The 21,047-nt window shown below is 38.6% G+C and overlaps 1 protein-coding gene across 3 annotated transcripts in view; it reads left to right on the top strand.

The window, feature by feature from the left end:
• The window catches only part of FARSB (phenylalanyl-tRNA synthetase subunit beta), a 68,682-nt gene that overhangs the window by 18,100 nt on the left and 29,535 nt on the right, over positions 1–21,047 (top strand). For 2 of the 3 annotated variants that reach the window (XM_055573590.1, XM_055573591.1), the window contains exons 6-15: positions 1,824–1,974; positions 2,998–3,106; positions 4,232–4,302; positions 6,156–6,217; positions 7,050–7,101; positions 10,037–10,098; positions 10,374–10,581; positions 11,071–11,151; positions 14,748–14,840; positions 18,685–18,802. In XM_055573590.1, coding sequence (XP_055429565.1) covers positions 1,824–1,974; positions 2,998–3,106; positions 4,232–4,302; positions 6,156–6,217; positions 7,050–7,101; positions 10,037–10,098; positions 10,374–10,581; positions 11,071–11,151; positions 14,748–14,840; positions 18,685–18,802 — 1,007 coding nt within the window. Of the gene's footprint in view, positions 1–1,823; positions 1,975–2,997; positions 3,107–4,231; positions 4,303–6,155; positions 6,218–7,049; positions 7,102–10,036; positions 10,099–10,373; positions 10,582–11,070; positions 11,152–14,747; positions 14,841–18,684; positions 18,803–18,911; positions 19,318–21,047 lie in introns of those variants that run through there. The other variant, XM_055573592.1, reaches the window with a different exon arrangement.

Below are 21,047 nucleotides of genomic sequence, written 5' to 3'. Positions count from 1 at the left end.
TGACTTTTGTGTTTTGTGTCTTAAGGGATGTCCTGCTCCACAGTTTTAATTAAGCATTGTTCATCTATGTCTTCTCTGAATAATGTTTATGGTACCTTGTTTGTGTATATGTATGTGTGTATGTACCTATGTTTGCTGTTTGTTTTTCAAAATGCATAGCTCTCTGATCCATCCAGAATTTTTTTGTGATTGGCTTGAAGTTGAAATTTAGCGACATTTTTGAGGTACTGTTTTTGGATTAAAAAACCAACATTAATGTCCAAGAAAACATGGATTTTCTTACTCATGGGTTTATCAGTTGTTGATTTATCTAAACTGACTGGACCATTGTAGTAGCTTTTTTTGTAGTGGTAGTAGTATTTTAAAAATCTGCATAGTGATTTGAAAATCCAGGTCATCTTAGCACTGATTTTTATGGGTTGGTTTGTTGGGAGTATGTTGTGTTTCCCTGTTTTCATATGCACTGCTTTCTGATTGTGTACAGAATATCTTGTTATGGCAGAGGCTTTTGATTTTGTTCTTTTTCTCTGAGGAGTGGTTTCTGTTGCAGGCCATGGGTATATTTCTACCTGTGCTAGTATATGACTTCTCAGGTGGTGCAGTGGTAAAAAATCCACCTGCCGATGCAGGAGACTCAGGTTCAATCCCTGGGTTGGAAAGATCCCCTGGAGAAGGGAATGGCTACCCATTCCAGTAATCTTGACTGGGATATCCTTTGGACAGAGGAGCCTGGCAGGCTACAGTCCATGGGGTTGCAAAGAGTTGGACTCAACTGAGCATGCATACATCTGATGCTAGTATATAAACATGCAACTCATTGAGTACAGTTACACTCCCTCTAGGGTTGTCAACAGCTCTGTTCAAGTCACCCATTAAAATTCTAGTCGCCTGTCTTAGAGATTGAACAAAAAAAATTTATTCAGTTAGTTGCTGTATAATGCTGTGTTAATTTGAGGTTGACCAAAGTTTGTTTCAACAAATTCTCAAAGCTATTTCATAGTTCATGTAATGTGGACTCAACACATTTCTTGATAACTAATGATTTTATCCATTTGATATTTAGTTTAGACCTACATAGTCTAAAACACATTTGAAGCCTTAAGAATATCATAAATTCTGATTTGAGTTTCTCTTTTTGGATTGTCTATTGGAAAGCTTAGAGTCAAATTTGTAATCTTCTGTGATAAGACTGTAGGCCTTGAGATTCTAATTTAGTATTGGCATTGTTCCTGGCTTCATTTTATATCCCTGCTTCTGTTTCTTTCTTGCCTACTTTATATCTTTAAGTTCCTAAAATTACCTTAAATTCTTTGCAGATAAGCTGTAGAACAAATGAAATTAATAGCTCTTGAAATTTCCTTATTCAGTTTTAAATGTAATCTCAGTTCTTAAAATTAATTTCCATTAATAAAGCAATATAGCTATGTTACAGGAAATTTAGGAAAATATAGAAAAGCCAAAAAACAGAGGAGTTTTTGGGTGGTTTATTCTAACTTAATAAAACATTTATGTTTACTTGACATTAGAGGAAGTAGGATAAAGGGAAATATGATAAAAAAAGAAGATAAAGGGTATGTTAATGTCCTATTAATAATAACGTAGTACTTAGGAAAACTAGTAGAAGGAATTTCAGCTACTAAAATAATGTGTTTTCAGTAGCTTTATAATTTCTTATATTTTTAATGTATGTAAAGATGTCACATAATAACAGACTATTTTAAGGAATTGTCTACAAATAATTTTTAAAAACCTGTAGTCTTACATTTTGAGATCTTCAAATCTCTTTTGTTTTTCTCTCTCTCCTTCCCCGTCTCCACATTTAGGAAAAGAGCCTTGGTTGCTATTGGCACCCATGATTTGGACACTTTGTCAGGTCCATTTACTTACACTGCAAAGAAACCTTCTGATATCAAATTCAAGCCTCTAAATAAGAGTAAAGAGTATACAGCCTGTGAACTGATGAACATATACAAGGTAAAGGTCATTTTATATTGATGTAGTAGCTCTGCATAAATCATAAAATTCCTCCAAAATCAAGTTATAATTAGGGTGATGTCATGAGTGCTTTTGAAAAAATAACAGTGTCTGGGCTCCAACCCAGAGATATTGGTTCATTTGATCTAGAGTGAGTTCTGGCTCTAGTTTTATTATTACTTTTTTTTATCCTCTCAGATGTTTATAATGTATACCTAGGATTGAGAACCACTTACATAGGTCTTACTGCACTGTAATATTCATATTTAGGAATAATTAAAACTCATGCAAATGTAAGGCACAATAAGATTTAGCTAGACTGTGTGTGTGTGTGTGTGTGGCATGCACTATTGCAAAGTGCCTGCCTCCCATGATTAGCACTTTATAGAGTCCAGCAGTGAAAATCAATTCAGTTGTCACTTTAAACTGCATTTAACAAATAGTAGAAGAGGTAGGTATCATTTGGGAAAAGCAGCTGTTATTGTTGGCCTGATTTGCAAGTGATTTTTTTCCTGTTTATCTAAATAGTTTTGTATGGTTTCTGTTTTGCTTAAGGTGATTCAGGCTTACTCTGCAAATCTGTTTTGAGTCTTGAAAAATAATTGTGGTCTCATCTTTCCTCAGTGGTAAAGAATCTGCCTGCTAGTACAGGAGACATAGGTTTGATCCCTGGGTTGGAAAGATCTCCTGGAAAAGGGAATGGCAACCCATTCCAGTATGCTTGCCTGGAAAATCCCATGGACAGAGGAGCCTGGTGGGCCCAGAGTCCATGAGGTCAACAAAAAAGTTGGATATGACTTAGCGACTAAACAACAACTCATCTTTCTTCAATAGGAGATGAGGCTGTATGAAGATTCTGAGACATTACTTTATATTAGAAAATATCATACATTTAAAACTTCGGGGGCTGTTTTGTTATTTTTCTGATTCTCCCCCCCACCCCTTTTTATGCTAGGCACGTATGTAAACTAATTACACTGATAGAAATAAGAAGCTAATTTTGTTTGTCTAATTTTTTTTCAGACTGACAACCAGCTTAAACATTATTTACATATAATTGAAAATAAACCTCTGTACCCAGTTATCTATGATAGCAATGGTGTCGTCCTTTCCATGCCTCCAGTCATCAATGGTGAGTTATTTCTTAAGTACCTTAGATGTTTTGCTATTTCCTTCTTAATGTTTAGCATTTCTGTGGAATTCTCAATTGTCTTGGCTGAATCAGTCAGAAGACTCAGTCTGAGAATCTCAGGTCTTTTGTGGCGTTTATTGCAATAGTTCATTTCATTTTTTCAATATTTTACTGGTGATTTTTATATAATTCATAAATGTATACCTACTTTTAGGGCTTCCCTGATAGCTCAGTTGGTAAAGAATCCTCCTGCAATGCAGGAGACCCAAGTTCGATCCCTGGGTCGGGAATATCCGCTGGAGAAGAGATAGGCTACCCACTCTAGTATTCTTGGACTTCCTTGGTGACTCAGCTGGTAAAGAATCCTCCTGCAATGCAGGAGACTCCAGTTTGATCCCAAGGTTGGGCAGATCACCTGGAGAAGGGAAAAGCTAAGTTTATAAATATGTTCTGGTGCTAGTTCTCTGGATTCTGTTCTTCCAAAAGGTGTCGATATTTTGGTTTTAGCCCGTAATTCATTTCGTTAAAGTGGAATTCTGCTTGACCTGCTGTTTTATAAATTAAAATTTCAGAACTGAAATTTACCCTCTTAATTTCTTTCTGAAGCTTTTGTTGAGAAGCAACTTGAATGTATTTACAAAATTTAGTGATGTCAAAGCCATAGATGTTTGCCTTTCTGGAGGTGAGAAGGGGGTTCAGTTGCTTCACAATGGGAAGGAGAAACTTCCTTCTCCATATCTTGAACTCTAGTACTCATCGTGGACTTTGGAGTGAGCCAGATCCAGGCCCAAATCTTAGCCTTGTTGTTTAATAGCTTGTGATCCTGGGCAGTGAGCTTAATCTTTGAATCTTACTTGTCCTGCCTGCAGCCCTGTCTTAGCATGATGATGAAAATGAGATGAGATGGCTTCTGTTAAGCAGCATACTGTGTAATGCACTCTGTAAAGCCTTTTTTTTTTAACCTTGTTTTTTATTTTATCTTTATTCTCCAGCTTATAATGGGAGATTAGAATAAAAGTTGTGTGTCTCCTTACCTCTGAGGTGTCAGCTTGTATTTGTAGTGTTCTTTAGTGCACCTTTATTTCTGAACCTGATTGCTTTGTTGTTGTTTTGTGTTTGTTGCAGGAAACCATTCCAAAATAACAGTAAATACGAAAAATGTATTTATTGAGTGCACAGGAACTGACTTTACTAAGGTAAATAAAACTTTTATTTTATTTTTGTTCTCTCAAGATAGATTTTTACCTCTGAGCTGAGACCATGTGACTAAATTTTAAAATTTGTTTATTTTTATAAATGGGGCTGTATTTTAGAAATTTAGAAAATGAGAAAGGTGTTTGTATTCTGTACTTTGGTTGTAGTGTGTGCTAAGTCACTTCAGTCATGTCCTACTCTTTGCAACCCTCTGGACTGTAGCCCACCAGGCTCCTCTGTCCATGGGATTCTCCAGGCAACAACACTGGAGTGGGATGCTGTGCCCTCGTCCAGGGGATCTTCCCAACCCAGAAATCAAACCAGCGTCTTTTACATCTCCTGCATTGGCAGGCGAGTTCTTCACCCACTAGCGCCACCTGGGAAGCCCCTTGGTTATGGTGCTTTCATTCAATTGACAAATGTTTAGTGAGCACCTACTCTCTTTCTCCAATGCCATGAATTTAACAAAGAGTTACTTGTTCTTGATTTCAAGGAACTCATCATCTTTGTGAGAGAATTAGCCACATACATTAAAACAGTAAAATTGAGAATGGGATCCACATTGTAATGCCATATTTATAAGGAGTTCATCTTAGTTGGCTTAATTTGAATCCTAATTTTGTACTTTTGTGTACTTGTTAAAAAAAAAAATTAGGACCAGCTGGCTATAAAGTCTTATTTAGCAAACTGATAAAGAGTTTACACACACACAAATATATCTAGAAAATACAGAATACTAGTCGTTCAGTCACTTTTCATCACCATGTATTAGATTGGAACGTCATGACAGCTATTTTCTATAGCATAAGATTTCTTTCCATGTGTTAAGTAAGGTGTAGAGTTAGGTGACAGTAAAGCAGATTAAGAAAGATAGACTTGAATGGTTATAACTTTTATATATCAAATATCCCTGGAGGAATACATGGCAACCCACTCCAGTATTCTTGCCCAGAGAGTCCCATGGACAGAGGAGCCTGGAAGACTACAGTCCATAGGGTCACACAGAGACAGACATGACTTAAATGACTTAGCATGGTATGGCATACCAAATGTACATTCAGAAATAGTGTCAGGTAATATATAATACCTGTTCCTGTTAAAAACTTTTTAAAATTTGTACATTAGCAGACCTTGGTTATCTTTCCTGAAGTTTGTATATTAGTGTGAAATATATAAAAAAGCAAAGCATGTACCCCTATAAGATTACTGTGTTTTTTCCTAAGCATTTCTTTTAATTTAAAAATGAACAAATCAATAGGGCCATCACTATGTGCCAAGCATTGTTCTATGTATTTTACACACACACACACCCCCCCTCCCACTCTCTCTCTCTCTCTCTCTCTCTCTCTCTCTCTCTTACTCTCTTACTCTTACACTCTTAATCTTCATGTTAACCAAATGAGGTAGGAACTTTTATTATGTCTACTTAACAGACAGACTAAGGTACATTGACAGCAAGTAACTTGCCCCAGATCAGCCTGATGGTAAGTGATTGGCCAGGAATCTGGTGTCTGGCTGCAGAGGCTTATGGGACTGATAAGGTTTACTGCCGTCGTTAGCCATCTGTCTTTCTGAAATTTGGTGAACCTAGGGGAGGGGGAGTGGGGGAAATAAATGATTTGTCTCGGTCATGGATTGTAACTCTCAGAGAACTTCATAAATGCAGAACACCTGACAATAAGGTCAGGCGCATTCAAGCTCAGTTTTTATTCCATTTCTTTCTTTAAAATTTGTGTATGCAGGTCCATTTTTATATATTTGGAGACTAAATTATATTAAATATTAATTCATTTCCATTTGAGGGAAGAGAGGATTTTCATGTGTTACCATAATATTTGATTTTTTTCCTTTGCAGGCAAAAATCGTTCTTGATGTCATTGTTACCACGTTCAGTGAATATTGTGAGAATCAGTTTACGTAAGTTCATTTAGTATTTTTATCAATGATGGTCTGTTGTTCTGAAGTCAAAGCACTAGGGTCTTGTGCTAAATATAAAGATAAAAAATGCAGTTCCTGTAATTGGAATACATAATCTCTTTGGGGAGCTAAGACATGAATTAATAATGTAAAAGGTGATAAGTACTTTAGAAAGTTTCAGTGATGTTCTGGCTGTTTGTAAGGGCACATTACTGCTAGCTGAGTAGACCTTTTAGAGGCAGTGACAGGCTTTTTGTAAGGATCACTGGATTTGAGAATATAAACATGGAGGAACAGGAAAAGGAACAGCTGAACAAAGAGAAATCATATATAAAAGCAAAGCATTATATCTTATATATACCAATAAGACTACTGTATTTGTTTCAAGGCTAAGTTTTTATATAAAAAATTACTTCCCAAACCTATATGGCCCTTACTGTATGCTCACATCTTTTTTTTTTTAAGTTGATTTGCATTTTAGTGGTGGTGTCAGTCAGCTTTCCTTCTATAACAACATGACTCTGGTAAAGCCTGGAACGTGTGTATCCGTATCAGCAAGGAGTTCATCGAGGATGTGTGCTTGGCAGGACTGGGAGATAAACTGATCAAGGAGAGACGCAAGAGCCACAGGAAATAGAATAGTAATGTTGTGTATTGGGAGGCTTAACCTAGACAGCAGTGTGGGGACACGAATAGACTGTTGATTCTGCAGCTGTAGACCAATGAACCGTTATGTTAACCTCACACATTTCTAGAATGTATGGCTCTTTTTTCCCCTTAGGTTTTTGTTTTTATTTTTTAATTCTATTTCTGTCTTTATTTTTGTTTTCAGGGTTGAAGCAGCTGAGGTAGTTTTTCCTAATGGAAAATTGCATACCTTTCCAGTAAGTATAGAAGTGACTTGATAATGATGACTTTGACAACAGTAACAGCAATAATAAGCTGTAGAGTGCTTGTGGTCTTTCTTTTTTTTTTGCTTGTGGTCTTTCTATGCATCCATCTACCCACCTACGTGCCAGGCGTGATGCTATGTGCATCACGTGGACTTAATCTTTACATTAACCCTATAAGGTTGGGTGCCACTATTAGGCCCTTGACCTTGAGATGTTAAATAGCTTGCCTGTTACTACTGGTGGAGCTAGTGGCTTGCCTGCCTTATTACTAGTGGTAGAGCTAAGATTTAAGCTTGACAGTCCCAACACCATTTTATAGCACACTTCACTCCTGACACACTCCATTATACCACAGGAGTTATATACTGTGATTCCTGTGGTTTATACCCTTATCAACTAGGTAACTGGGTAATTTATAGTTTCACCCCTTTTAAGGTTATACTGACTTGATAGACATGAGTTTGAACAAGCTCCGGGAGTTGGTGATGGACAGGGAAGCCTGGTGTGTTACAGTCCATGGGTTGCAAAGAGTCGGACACAGCTGAGCGACTGAACTGAACTGAAGGTTACTTGGCCTTCCAAACTAAGTCTTTTCACATTTGATTTACCAATTGTGAAAGGCCATCACTGTAACTAATAAATTACATCTGGATGTGTTAATAAAACTAATTTACTAGTAAGCACAATTACTTTGAAGATATGGGATCTTGATAAAAATTCAAACTAGCATTCTTAAACAACTGAGCTTTTTACCCCAAGATGGCTTCGCATACACAGGGTGGCCATTCTAACACATTTTTCAGTGTCACTATCAGCCGGGTTCTGATTCAGTGAGGCCATTCTTTGATGAGCTCTTTATCTCTGGATTTTTCACAATTCCTCTGTTACTTATGAAGTGAGTCAGAGCCTAGAATAATTTCTGCTATTCAAATGGTTTTTAGAGTAGATAAAACCTGCCAGGATCAAAACCTTCCCCTTCCTGAAAACATTAGTATTTGGCATCATATATTATTCGAGAGTATTTATTATAATTCAAAACAAATGTATAACTGGAGAAAGAAAATATTAGTCGCTCAGTCATGTCCGACTCTTTGCAACCGTATGGACTGTAGCCCCCCAGGCTCCTCTGTCCATTGGCTTCTGCAGGCAATACCAGAGTGGGTTGCCATTCTCCAGGGGATCTTCCTGACCGGGGGATTGAACCTGGGTCTCCTGCATTGGCACGCAGATTCTTTACTGTCTGAGCCGCTAGGGGAGCATAACTGAAATTTTGGGCTGTAGCAGTTTTTTGTTTTTTTTTTTAATTGATTTTAGTTACTGTTATCAGTTAGCCTTTTTTATGTAACTACCCCAAGATTTACTGACTTCAGACAACAATCATTTGTTTGTGTCACGGTTCCGTGGTCAGCCGGGTAGTTTCCTAGGCTCGTCCCTGCCAAGCTCCTTCAGCTGGTCGGTAGGCTTGGCAGCTGATGACCAGGGTCGGCCTCTCTTTCATGTTGCTTCTTGGCAGTGGGGCGAACAGGTCAAGTGTCTCGTCACCCAGCAGCCTAGCTTGGATTTCTTTACCTAGTGGTGGTTGCACTGGGGTGGTAATGATGCTTCTGCTCTGAGAACTGCATTTTTTAGAAAATTTTGTATTGGGGTATAGCCAATTAGCAAGCAATGTTGTGGTAGTTTCAGGTGAACAGCAGAGGGACTCAGCCATACATATACATGTATCCTTTCTCCCCCAAGCTCCCCTCCCATCCAGGCTGCCCCATAACACTGAGCAGAGTTGTGTGTGCTATACCGTAGGTCCTTGTTCCCTATCCATTTTAAATACAGCAGTGTGTACACATCCATCCCAAACTCCCTAACTGTCCCTTCCCTTCAGCCTTCCCCCTGGCAACCATAATCTGAGAACCGCATTTTGATTAGCAGGACTCTGGCCCATTGTCCTGCTACTGCTAAGTCATTTCAGTCGTGTCCGCACAGAGTCGGCAGCCCACCAGGCTCCCCGGTCCCTGGGATTCTCCAGGCAAGAACACTGAAGTGGGTTGCCATTTCCTTCTCCAATGCATGAAAGGGAAAAGTGAAAGTGAAGTCTCTCAGTCGTGTCCAGCTCTTAGCGACCCCATGGACTGCAGCCTACCGGGCTCCTCCACCCATGGGATTTTCCAGGCAAGAGTACTGGAGTGGGGTGCCATTGCCTTCTCCTCCCATTGTCCTTACCTGAGTCCAAACAGGTGTTTAAATTTATGGCCCTTTTGCTAGTGGCAGTTACACTTCTGAGAATAATTCAGTGATAAGAAATACTCATAGGTAAAGCCTGGATTTTATGTGTGTGTGTTCTTATCTCACAAGGTAGAGTTGTGTACTGTTTGAAGGAGAGTGAGGACTAGTTCATCAGATGCTCCCAGCCCGGCTGGCTCCTGGAGCACGTTGATAGCTCGGGCTCAAGCCTGGTTCCATTTCCCCCCCTTAAAAAAGAAGAGGAATGACTTCATAACACTCTTGGATTTAGTATGCTGGATAGTACAGTGCAGTACATGAATTATTCTTTTTTGGTCATAGACACCTACTTGCATGAGATGAAATTGAAAGTCTTCAGCAGGATTTGTAAGCAGTGTAGAAATGATGTAATGCACCACTGTTTTGCTGAGGAAAATGGTGATTGACCCTGTAAAAGCAAAACATGTTTGGCATTTTGTAACATTTCCAAGCTTCCGGTTGTCTATTGAGTATCAATAGAATGTTCATTTACAAATACAATGTAGCAAATCATGTTCTGAAATACCTAGTTTACTTTTGATGTCTGGCTCTAATGACAGTTGCTTGGGAGGGTAATAAAACTGCAACAACAACAACAAATTGAATTAGAAAGAAGCTAAGGCTGTATCTGGCAGGAGTGATTGAAGCTTCTCCAACTCTTTCTCTCTCTCAGGAACTGGCTTATCGAAAGGAGATGGTGAGAGCTGACCTAATTAACAAAAAAGTTGGGATCAGGTACACTCCGCATGCTTCATTTATTTATTTATTGTTGAATTCAAGAATGAAGTGCACACATGACTGCTTAATTTTTCCTGAATGAATGCTTAGAGAGGTTTTTTTGCCCCTTCAGAGAAAGTTAAGTGATGACAGAACCTCAGTTAGGATGTCGGGGGTCTTTTGGAATTCACAAAGACAGGTTACTGTTTCAGGTAGTAGCATATTTTAAAACCAAATATAAACATGTTTTAAATAATCCAATGACATTTATGGTTTGCATGTTCCTCTTTCAGAGAAACTCCAGAAAATCTTGCCAAGCTTCTGACCAGGATGTGTTTAAAGTCAGAAGTCATAGGCGATGGGAATCAGATCGAGGTTGAAATCCCCCCAACCAGAGCTGACATTATCCACGCCTGTGATATCATAGAAGACGCAGCTATTGCTTATGGATATAACAACATTCAGATGACTCTCCCGAAAACGTACACCATAGCTAATCAAGTAAGATTGCACCCTTAAATAAACACTCCTTATTGTTAGAAACTGATTATTGAATGCCAGGAAGGCTTGGAGAGAAACAGAGCCTAGGAATTAAGCAGTCTTGGACATGCTTTGCTCTGAGAGGCATTTGCTGTGGAGAGGATACAAAACAGATGCCCCATTGATTAGAGTACGTTAAAAACCTGTGATGACTGGCTCTTTGAAGAAAGACAGGTTTTGAGTTTGGAGGCCTCCTTGCATCTCAAAGTAGGAGGTTCATTTTCTGATCCTGGGCCTGAAGGCAGAATGGTGTGTGGGGGAGAGAGAGCGAGGGTTTTTACCTCAAAGGAGGGGTGTTGGAGTGGTGGGGAGGGGATGGTGAGGTAGTACAGTAACGATGGGACTAGAACACGTTAGGGTGAAAGGGCATTTTCCTTTAAATGACAAGTTTTCTATATTTTTTTTTAAAGTGGGAAATTTTACTGAAGTGAAATGATTTCTTTCCCCCAGTTTCCCCTAAATAAACTCACAGAACTCCTGAGACAGGACATGGCAGCTGCCGGATTCACTGAAGCACTTACCTTTGCTCTGGTATGTTGTACACGTGTTTTCTGTCCTGCTGATGGTTTTCTTTAAATCTCCAGATTCCTTGTTCTGTGATGCTTTACATGACTTTATTAAGACTTAACAAAATTTCCAAGCTCTAGAAGAATAACTTTTGTTACTTAGAGATTGTATAATTTCTGTTACAGAAATGAAGATTTCTTTATTTAGTCACAGAAAAGCGTGAAGGACTAAAAAAGTATCTGAAATGACAGACGGCAGTGTATTTTAGAGTTTCATGTCATTGTTGAGGGCTCACGGTGAATTTCATAACCAGAGTTATTACATTAGAATTTTTAGGCTTGATTCAGTTGTGGTGTGCCTGCTGGATGCCGCCCTGGTTGAGGGCTTGTGGACTGTTCCACATTAAACTTGTTTCTTTGTCTTTGAACATGTTCACAAACATTTGCTTTGAGTTGAAAAGCTGACATAAAAGGCCTGAATCAGGAAATGAATTTTATTACAAAATCAGACGGAAATCTCCTTGCCCCAGCAGATTGACCATTTGAAGGGAGGGAAATGTGTGTGCAATTTGTAGTTTCTTTTTCTCTTTTGCTGAGCTGTTTTGTGGTGCCCACAGTGTAGTTCTTGAGAATTCAAGTCCATTTCAGCTTAGCGACGTAGGGTAAAAACCAAAACAACCAGGAAAGCTCCCCCCAACTCAATTCCAGCCCTAAATTCTCAGATGATTTGCAGAAGAAAAGTAGTGGGAGTCATGACCAGTACGTGGAGGGTTGGTGCAGCAATGCGGCCTGTCCACGTCATTTCATTGATTATTTGTAGTTCGTAGGATGTTCATGTTGGGAGGGACCTTCCAGACCTAGTCAGCTTAGTTGTTTTTCTGCCTTAGCAGGTCGTTCATTGAACAATATTTATGGAACATCTGTTATATGCCAGGCACTGTACTGGTGAGGGAGCCTGGAGCTGAGAGAATAAGCACCCAGCAAAGCATACACAGAGAGCAGGAGAACTGTGACCAGAATCTGGCCTTTTCACTTCTAAAGGGGTGCTTTTTCCTTAGGTCAGACCATGAAGGAACGTTAGGTTTGAATACAGTGTTCATGTATGGACCATATATACATATGCCGTCAGGAACAGCAATGATTTCATGTAAAATATACACACAAAAAATCGCATAAGGAAATTTTTTTTTTTTTTTGGAAGTGTGTTCTGTTTTTTTTAATTACCGTAAGTGGCACGGGAAGTGACTTTGTAAGTGCGTAGCCTCACGCATCTCAGGGGAGCCCATGCTCTGCTGCTGACCAGTACCTACGCTGCCAAGAGGATGGGTCTGCCGTGAAGGGCTTTATGTCCGAGATTCTGTCTCTCAGGGCAGCCCTGTGAAGTAGGTGTTTCTGTCTCTCTCAGCAGTTAACTGAGGTAACTTGTTCCACTCCATGCAGCCAGTTGGCTGTGCACCAGGGATTCCAGACCAGGTCTGTCTGCACCCCAGGCCTGTGACTGATGGACTCCCACTAGGAGTCCATTCAGCTGTCCAAGGTCATGTCAACACATTGTCACAGTTCAGGGTGGGAGAAGTTAGGTGCTAGAGAGTTTCAGTTTTGTAGTAACAGTTTTTCTATAGAAATGTCAACATTACAGATATTTATGGTTACAAACTTTATGAGCAGACCTAAACATCACTGAGCCTTATATATCTATTTTTGCATAAGAGTAACAGCCCTTCTTTTCATAAAACTCAGCCCTTGATTTCCCAAGCATAAGTACCTCACATAGCATCATGGTTTTTGCTATATTTCCATACCAGTAGTAATATTTTCTTTTATGTTAGCTCACTTTTAAAACTAAAAAGCTACTTTAACCTTATTATAAGAATAGTATTCATAAAAATTATGGGCTTCATTTACTCAATACATTTTTTCCTAGCACTTTAAAACATATAAATATTAACATTGATAAACATTTCATCCTGTATACCCACTACTACCCCTTCAGGATACCTGATTTAAATTTCTTCTTATCTCTGTCCTTTGTCATCCATCATCACAATAAAGTGGAAGTCACTCAGATACCTAGCTGGGTAGCTGTGTGTCTGTGGGCCCTTTTTCATTTATGCAGACAGTACTGGTTCTGTTTGAGAATAGATTGCATCGTGTAAATTGCGTTTCCTAGTTGATTGGTCACATTATATCTAATTCTTGTTTTAAGAATTCCTCCATGTTATGGAGGAAAAAGTGTTTATTCCCAGTGTGCCTGCCACTGTTGCCCACCACTGCAGCCATGGTGGTTCAGGAGCTTTTTTCTGCTGTGCCTGAATGTGTCTTCAGAATCTTTTCCAAAAGAGCGAGGCAGAAGTCTTTAGAACTGACAGTGGCATAAAATCCATCTAAACCCATTCATTTTTTCTAAGTGAAATATAGACCACTAGTCCTTGAGGACAATTTTGTAGAACAGTGCAATGAATATCACCCAATGTTGGAAAGCAGAAAAGAGAAATCTGATGATACATCAGTTTTCATGTTAATTTTTAAACTCAGTTAGCATTAAAATATGTGATAATTGTTTATTCTTAATAGTGAATTATTACCATCATTAGTGGGCTTCCCTGGTAGTTCCAATGGTAAAGAACCTGCCTACGGTGCAAGAGACCTGAGTTTGATTACTGGGTCGGGAAGATCCCCTGGGGAAGGAAATGGCAACCCACTTCAGTATTCTTGCCTAGAGAATCCCCATGGACAGAGGAGCCTGGTGGGCTACAGTCCATGGGGTCGCAAGAGTCAGACACGACTTAGTGACAAAACCACCCCCACCAGTCATCATTAATATTTTTTGATCACTTACTTTGTGCCAAGCATTCTATTTCTTTATCTCATTACATTTATTTGACTTGCTGTATCTCCTAGTCACTGAATTTTATTTTCATAATTCTGCCTACCATCCTGGTTTTTAAGAGTGGGTGGTGGGTGAGTGGGTTTTGGTAGGTGAGTGCTTAGGAGTTTGTTTATGACCCAGAGCTTCATCAAGCACGTATGCACAGAAGTTAAATGACATAACTCAGGCCACTTGAATTCTCTCAGTTCCACCCACTGTTCTGCCACAAGTCAGTGTGGATTTTGCAGAGGTTACAACAGGAGTCAAAACAGAAAGCTGTATAAACACCAAGGAGGAGGAGAGAACTTCTTCCTGGAGTCATTAGGGATATTTTTATGGAAGAGATGTCTTTTAAGTAGAATCTTGGCGGGAGGTGGTAGCCACAAGTTGGGTGGGAAGGCATTTCAGGTAAAGGTATGGAAGAGTATAAACAGGTCAGGGAATGAGAAGGGAATTGTTGGAGATTGGACTGCTAAGGTCAATGTAGGAGGGCCCAAGTACAGGCTGTACCAACAACTCCATGTGAAAAATGTGCTTTAGCTCTGCACCATGGTTAGAACTCTGGTAAGAGAACTATTAATGTTGAATTGCATCTGCTGTGCACCTGAATGTAATTGATGTATGCTTTTTCTTAGTTTACTGATTTATATAATCTGCATCGCCACGAGACCATTACAAGTTGTTACAGCATTAAATACTTTAAGATTTAGTCATTGTGTTTCCATATTGATCTATTTTCATGTATTCCTTAGTGCTCCCAAGAAGATATTGCTGACAAACTGGGTATGGATATCTCTGCAACCAAGGCCGTCCACATAAGTAATCCTAAAACGGCTGAATTCCAGGTGAGGGTTTTAAGTAGATAAGAAAATGGGTAAAAACTGAGAGGCAGTACATGAGTTATGAAGTCTCGTCAGTTGTTTTATCTCAGGGGGCAGAATTTTAGAGCTTCTTTAGAATCTCTTCTTGGATAAGTTTATGTTGGGTTCTTATGTACTTTGCTGACAAAACTTCTTAGGACATATTATAATCTTTTCTTGATTAGCTGTATAGGGGGTTCTTACTTGCTTAGTGCTACCTAGCCTAGCCTTTCTTACCTCAACTTTCTATTTCACAATTGATTAAAAAAAAAAAAAAATATTTTCAGGTTTCACCTCACCCATTTATGAGTGAATCAACGCCTGTTCCCAGAGCCTCCATTAAGTCTTTCGCTTTGAAATGAGTCGTTATGCCAGTTCTAGACTCTGCTGACTATGCCTTTCATTGTGATTGTCTAGTGTTTTTTCAGTTTCATGTCAAGGTTATGATACATATTTAAATGAGAGTGATACTCCCTTAGAAGTAAATGTTAAGTGATATACATTATATACTAGTGCACAAACTATAAAAAGAGAGCATTTCAAAGTTATAATGTCTTATTAATAAGTTTGAGTAGTCTTATCTTTCATACTTTAATAAGCTCACTCTTTTTTCTTATGTATGCATATCTGTGATTTGTTTGGGCTTCCCCCATGGCTCAGCAGTAAAAAATCCACCTGCCAATGCAGGAGACGTGAGTTCGACCCCTGGGTTGGGAAGATCCCCTGGAGGAGAGCACAGCAACTCACTTGTTTTCTTGCCTGGAGAATCCCGTGGACAGAGGAGCCTGGCAGACTACAGTCCATGCAGTTGCAAAAAGTCAGATACAACTGAAGCACCTGAGCACGCATGCATGGTTTGTTTAACTGAGGCTTTAGAGAAGATCGTGTCTATTAGATTCATTCTAGCATCAAAGGGAATCTTAGAATTGGAAGGAAATGTTTTTAAGAAAGTTAATTTCATCTGAATTCTGTGATTTGTTTCTTTGGATCTTGATTTTCACTTTTAAAAGTAGTAGCTGAATTAGTTCTTGACGTTCTAAAAGTTCTAAAAATGTTAAAATGAGGTTTTTTTTTAAGTTATATTTAATCAATAGAAATACTTACAAGTAGAACAGGGAAGCCTGGTGCGATACAGTCCATGGGGTCACAGAGAGTCTGACATGACTGAGCGACTGAAGAACAACCAAATGTGGCAGATTAGAGCTAAACTAAGTAACTAATTGGTAATAATATGCATCAAGGACTTGAATTCTGTCTCCGTACTCAGTGGCAGAACTTTGAAGAATCCTTATGCTAGTTTAGAAGGATTGTAATAATGAGTTTTTATATTTTGTTTTCTGAGGCCCACTGGCTTTTCTAAGATGTCGTAGGTGTTCTTTTTAATAAGAGGTACTCAAATTCATTTGGATAGAATGGAACAGGTGTTGATTCACTCATTATAAATGGGTGGAAAATTTTCAGTAAATCTTAATGGATTTTTGAGTTTTTTTCCAAGTGTTTCTTTTTTTTTTTTCCTTCTAGGTTCACTTATCAAGCTTGATAGATATCTTACAGTGTGATAATGTTAGGTTCTTTAGGGTTTACATCCTGCCCATTTTATATAAGTGGAAAGAAAATAAATCAGAAGCACATTAAATGTCACTGTAAATAGCTGTACTTTAGCATGCATAAGAATCAATATTTCTGCATTAAATACATGAGAGATGAGAGTCTGTGTTTTAGATTGGGCAGATTCTGTATTTTACCCTCGCCTTATGAATAGCTATGTCCTATCATTACTAATGTGGCTAACTAGTTTATATTTATTTATGGTTAAAATAAATGTACATTGTTCATGGTCTTCTATCAGTTTATTGTCTACGCTTATTCTTTCTTTTGCTCAATTCTTAACTTTGGGCTATTTTTTGGTAGTAGATATATTAGAAGATGGATGAAATAAGAGAAGTGTTATTTACTGAAGTATGTGAAATTTAACTATAATTGTAGAGACAATTACAGAATATTACCATATCCCCTTAAATTAACAATAGTGTTCCTAATATCCTTAAGTATCTAATTATTGTTCAAATTTTCTCAAGGTTCTTTTACTTTTTAAAATTTTTTATTTTTTAATTAAAAGATAATTGCTTTACAGAATTTTGTTGTTTTCTGTCAAACCTCCACATGAGTCAGCCATAGGCATACATATGTCCCCTCCCTCTCATTTTAATTGTTTGATTTGGGATTCAAATGAAGTTCATACTTCAATGTGATGTAGATTGATGTGCTTCTTAGTCTCTCCTAATCCACAGGTTGTCCCTCCATCCATTCATCTCTTCCTCTGTCCCCCTTTCACTTTGTGCAAGAAACTGGATCACTTACCCTGTGGAGTTCTCACAGTTAGGGTTTTGCTGACTATATTCTGGTGGTCCCCTATAGTGTCAGTAAATTAGAATTAGATATAGGAGCTTGATCTGATTCCAGTTTAATTTTTTGTATTGCTGTGAGTTTTGAAGTAAATAAATCTTATCTATAGAATAAAGTGAATAAAAAAATTCTAAGAGACGTTATCTGCAAAAGTAGCTTGTTTCGATTCCAATAAGTTAAACTTGTTTTTAACATTGTGGTTTTGTTCTCTGAACAGTTTGGGCACTTTTCTCTCTGGTTGGGAAAGTGCCCCATATTTTAGGAAGCACGAAGTTGAAGGTTGTTAGCAGCTTGCTGGTGGAAGGACTGGTAGGAAGGGTGTCCTCTTCTTTGCTCAGCACAGTCTAGCAGGTCCTTTTAAGGGCTTACTGTTACTTGTGCGGGATCTAGGAGGGGCTGCTGTTTTAGCTGGAATGGGCAGGGCAAGCCAATGTAGAACCATGTAGACCTTTGAGCAGAGATCTGAAGGAAATAAGATAGCTACATACAATCTATAGGAAGAACGTGTGAGTCAGAAGAAAGAGCCAGTGTGGAGGTTGGGATGGGGTGTGGAGCAAATGTGCCTGGAACACGTGCAGTAAGCCAGGGGCAGCTGCGGGTATTGGGGCTGGAGAGGGAGCTGGGGCCAGATTAACATAAAGCCCCACATAGGGCATGGGTTTTATTCAAAATCTGATAGAAGCCTGTTGGAGGTTTTTGAGCAGAAGAATTCCATGGTCTGATTCAGGTCTTAAAGGATCACTCTGTGGGGAGAATAATAGATCATAATAAAGTGGTAAGTAGAAGCAGAGAAATCAGCTTCAGAAGCTCAGGCAGAGCTTAGACAGAAGATAATGGTGTTGGAGGCTGACTGCAGATGTAACACCATCACTCATAAAACCCTTCTGGTAACATTATGTGTTGGAAACTAACATCTCATACAGCTTAGAAGGAGAAATTTATTTCACAGACAAAAGCAGGGAAGTTTTTCCTTTAAAAAAAAAAAAAAGAATTAGGATGAGTGTTTGTATTTCTTCATTAAGAATGAAATAACTATGCACATTTTCCTGTTTGTTTTGGCTACTAAGCTGAAAACTGTGGTCATACAGCAGCCCATGGCAGCTTCATAGTTTTTTGTAGTGCCTACGTATTTGTTTTCCTCATTGTCCAGGTATTTTTTATTGCATTTACATTTTCCCTGGTCCTAGTTTTTAAAAATTTGGTTTAATTCATATTTAATCTATATAAAATATTTGTATTTCTTGTAATCTACTTCAATTACTTTGTGAAATAAAGCAGAACATGAAGTCCTGAAATTAAAACTTAAAAAGGACTGGGATATTTAGGCAGTGCATTTTCCAAAAGTCTTCTGTGAGACCACAAAGTCTTGAAATAAGCATTTAATTCCTATTTGGTCAGTGCAATTTCATGTCTTCTCCTGCAGGTGGCACGCACGACTCTTCTTCCTGGCCTCCTCAAGACCCTAGCTGCCAATCGGAAGATGCCACTTCCTCTGAAGCTGTTTGAAATTTCTGACATTGTAATAAAAGATTCTAGCAGAGGTAAGAATGAGTCACCTTTGATTTGTATGTTTAAAGCATTTTTTTATTATGAAAATTTCAACTGTATATAAAAGTAGCGAAAATAATGTAATTACTCCTGTGATTCCAGCACCCAGCTTCAACAGTTATCAACACACACGTGGCCAGCCTTCCTTCATGTCTACTCCAACCCATTGCCCCTTATTTGAGTAGTGTAAATCCTGGACATCATATCATGTCAGCAACAAACACTTCAGCTTCTGTTTCTGAAAGATAAGGAATATCGCTGGTTTGCCTTTTTTTTTTTTTTTAATAACCCAACACCATTGTTATATTATATCATTAATTATCTAGCTAGTGTTTGAATTTTTCCAGTTGTTTCATAAATTTAATTTTCATTACTGATTTGTGTGAATCAATCCAAGCAAGGGCCAGTTACTTGACTGTAGTATCTCTTATTTTTAATAGAAAACAAATTTTAACTGAGTTTAATAATATTTATGAAGAGCCCTATTAAAACCTCAACCTGAAAAGCACTGTGGAGCACTTCTTTTTTCCTTATGTCGTGATTTATATGTGTATCATTTTGACAAACTTTATATCTTACCATTCTGGTTCAGCAGTGATTGTTCCTATCACTGTTGTCCAGTGATTATAAATCTGTTTTACCAGTTTTTGCTTCTTTTGAGTATGGTCTGAACTTGTTAGTACAGCAGGTTGCTTCATCTAGTATTTGAAATATAGTGGTTATTTAATAAATATATTAAGTATGTAGTAAGTACTTAAACCTGATTGCCCAGAAAGCCAGTCTCATTCAGCCTTCTCCATATCTTCAACTTTATATAAGTTTGACTTGACTCTTTGGAGCTGCGTATATGGTATCTCTTGGTGAGCAGTGCCCTCAAAGGACTAAATTACTGGCAGTGTTTCTTTTGAATCCCTGGATTTAACCATTGAAGTCCCAGCAGTATTTATTCAGTCTACTGCAAACTCTGCAAAATTCAGTGTGTTCTTCTGAATCAGTTCACAAAAGAAGAGGCCTTTTCCTCAGTTTCTCCTGAAGAGGACAATATGGTGTCCTTGTGATACCAGAATGTAGTCAAGAACCACTGACTGTAAGCCGGCCTGTGTTAGAGGTACAGCCACCGTGACTGTCTGTGGTGGACTGTCCACCGCAAACCTTCCAGCCAAAGCCTGGATTCTGTCTGCTCCCCAGTATGTAGCCTGTCTTCAGTTAACAGTGTCACCGTGCATTTGTAGGGTGCTTTTTGCTTTTCAAAAAAAAAGTTTTTTTAAAGTACTTTTTATTTTTTGATTGTTAAAACATCTCTGAGGCAAATGGGACAAAATATTGTCCCCATTTAATATGCTGGAAAATTAAGAAAAAAAAACTGGTTATTTGTTCAGAGTCGCTTAAAATGAGGAACTTAGGGCTCGGACCAGGATTTTGATCTTAGTGCTCATATCCTTAGAGAATAAAAGTTCATTGTCATATCAGTCCCTGTAGAATGTTCCTTGGGTGATAAATCTGCTGTAACAGAAAAGACATCTTCAGTGCCAGCTGCAAATAGTTTTGAGGGTTCTTACTGCCTCTAACCATCCCTTGGTATAGATAACTGAGAATTTGTTATTATCCCAATGTCAGTTTTTTCTGGTAACTTTGACTTGTTATCTCTCATACTAGTTCTTAGAGTTGTATGTTGTTTTCATCCTTGACGATCCATTCATATTTCTAAATATAAGGTAGGTTAATTACTTGAGATTTCCTCAGAAGTTCTGTAATACTATTTCAGCACCAGGCCTCTTCCCTAGTAGCAGAGGCTCCTTGCAGGGCTCCCTGCTCTCAGGCAGGCAACTTGGAGCCTGGACGGTGTGAGTGAGAGGCGAGCTGCGGTCCCCACAATTGCCATGGGAAGGCTTTGCCATAGGCGTGGAGCATTGCACTCTACTGCAGTGCTGGCTAGGGGTGCCTTTGCTGGGTTTCTTTCTCTCTGTGTTTCTTGGGAAGGCCCCAAGGCCCATGTGTGGAGGTTGAAAGAGAGCTGTTCTTAAATATGAGTGCCAAAGGCCATCATTGAACCATTTGCCCTGGTGATGATTCAAAAACCCCATCCATATATGTACTTTTTAACTTGAAGATTTGTATTTCTGCTGCACTTCTGTTTGCTCAGAAAGAGTAGTTCTTCTCTCTGCCCCAGACCTCTTTTATAACTGTGTTTAGCTGTGATCATTCTGCTCTGTTTTCCACATCAGTCCATTTTTTAAC

This window comes from Bubalus kerabau, chromosome 3, assembly GCF_029407905.1.
Source record: "Bubalus kerabau isolate K-KA32 ecotype Philippines breed swamp buffalo chromosome 3, PCC_UOA_SB_1v2, whole genome shotgun sequence".
NCBI lineage: Eukaryota > Metazoa > Chordata > Mammalia > Artiodactyla > Bovidae > Bubalus > Bubalus kerabau.
Note: the sequence above shows the minus strand (reverse complement) of the source record. Positions and strands in the feature narration are given on the sequence as shown.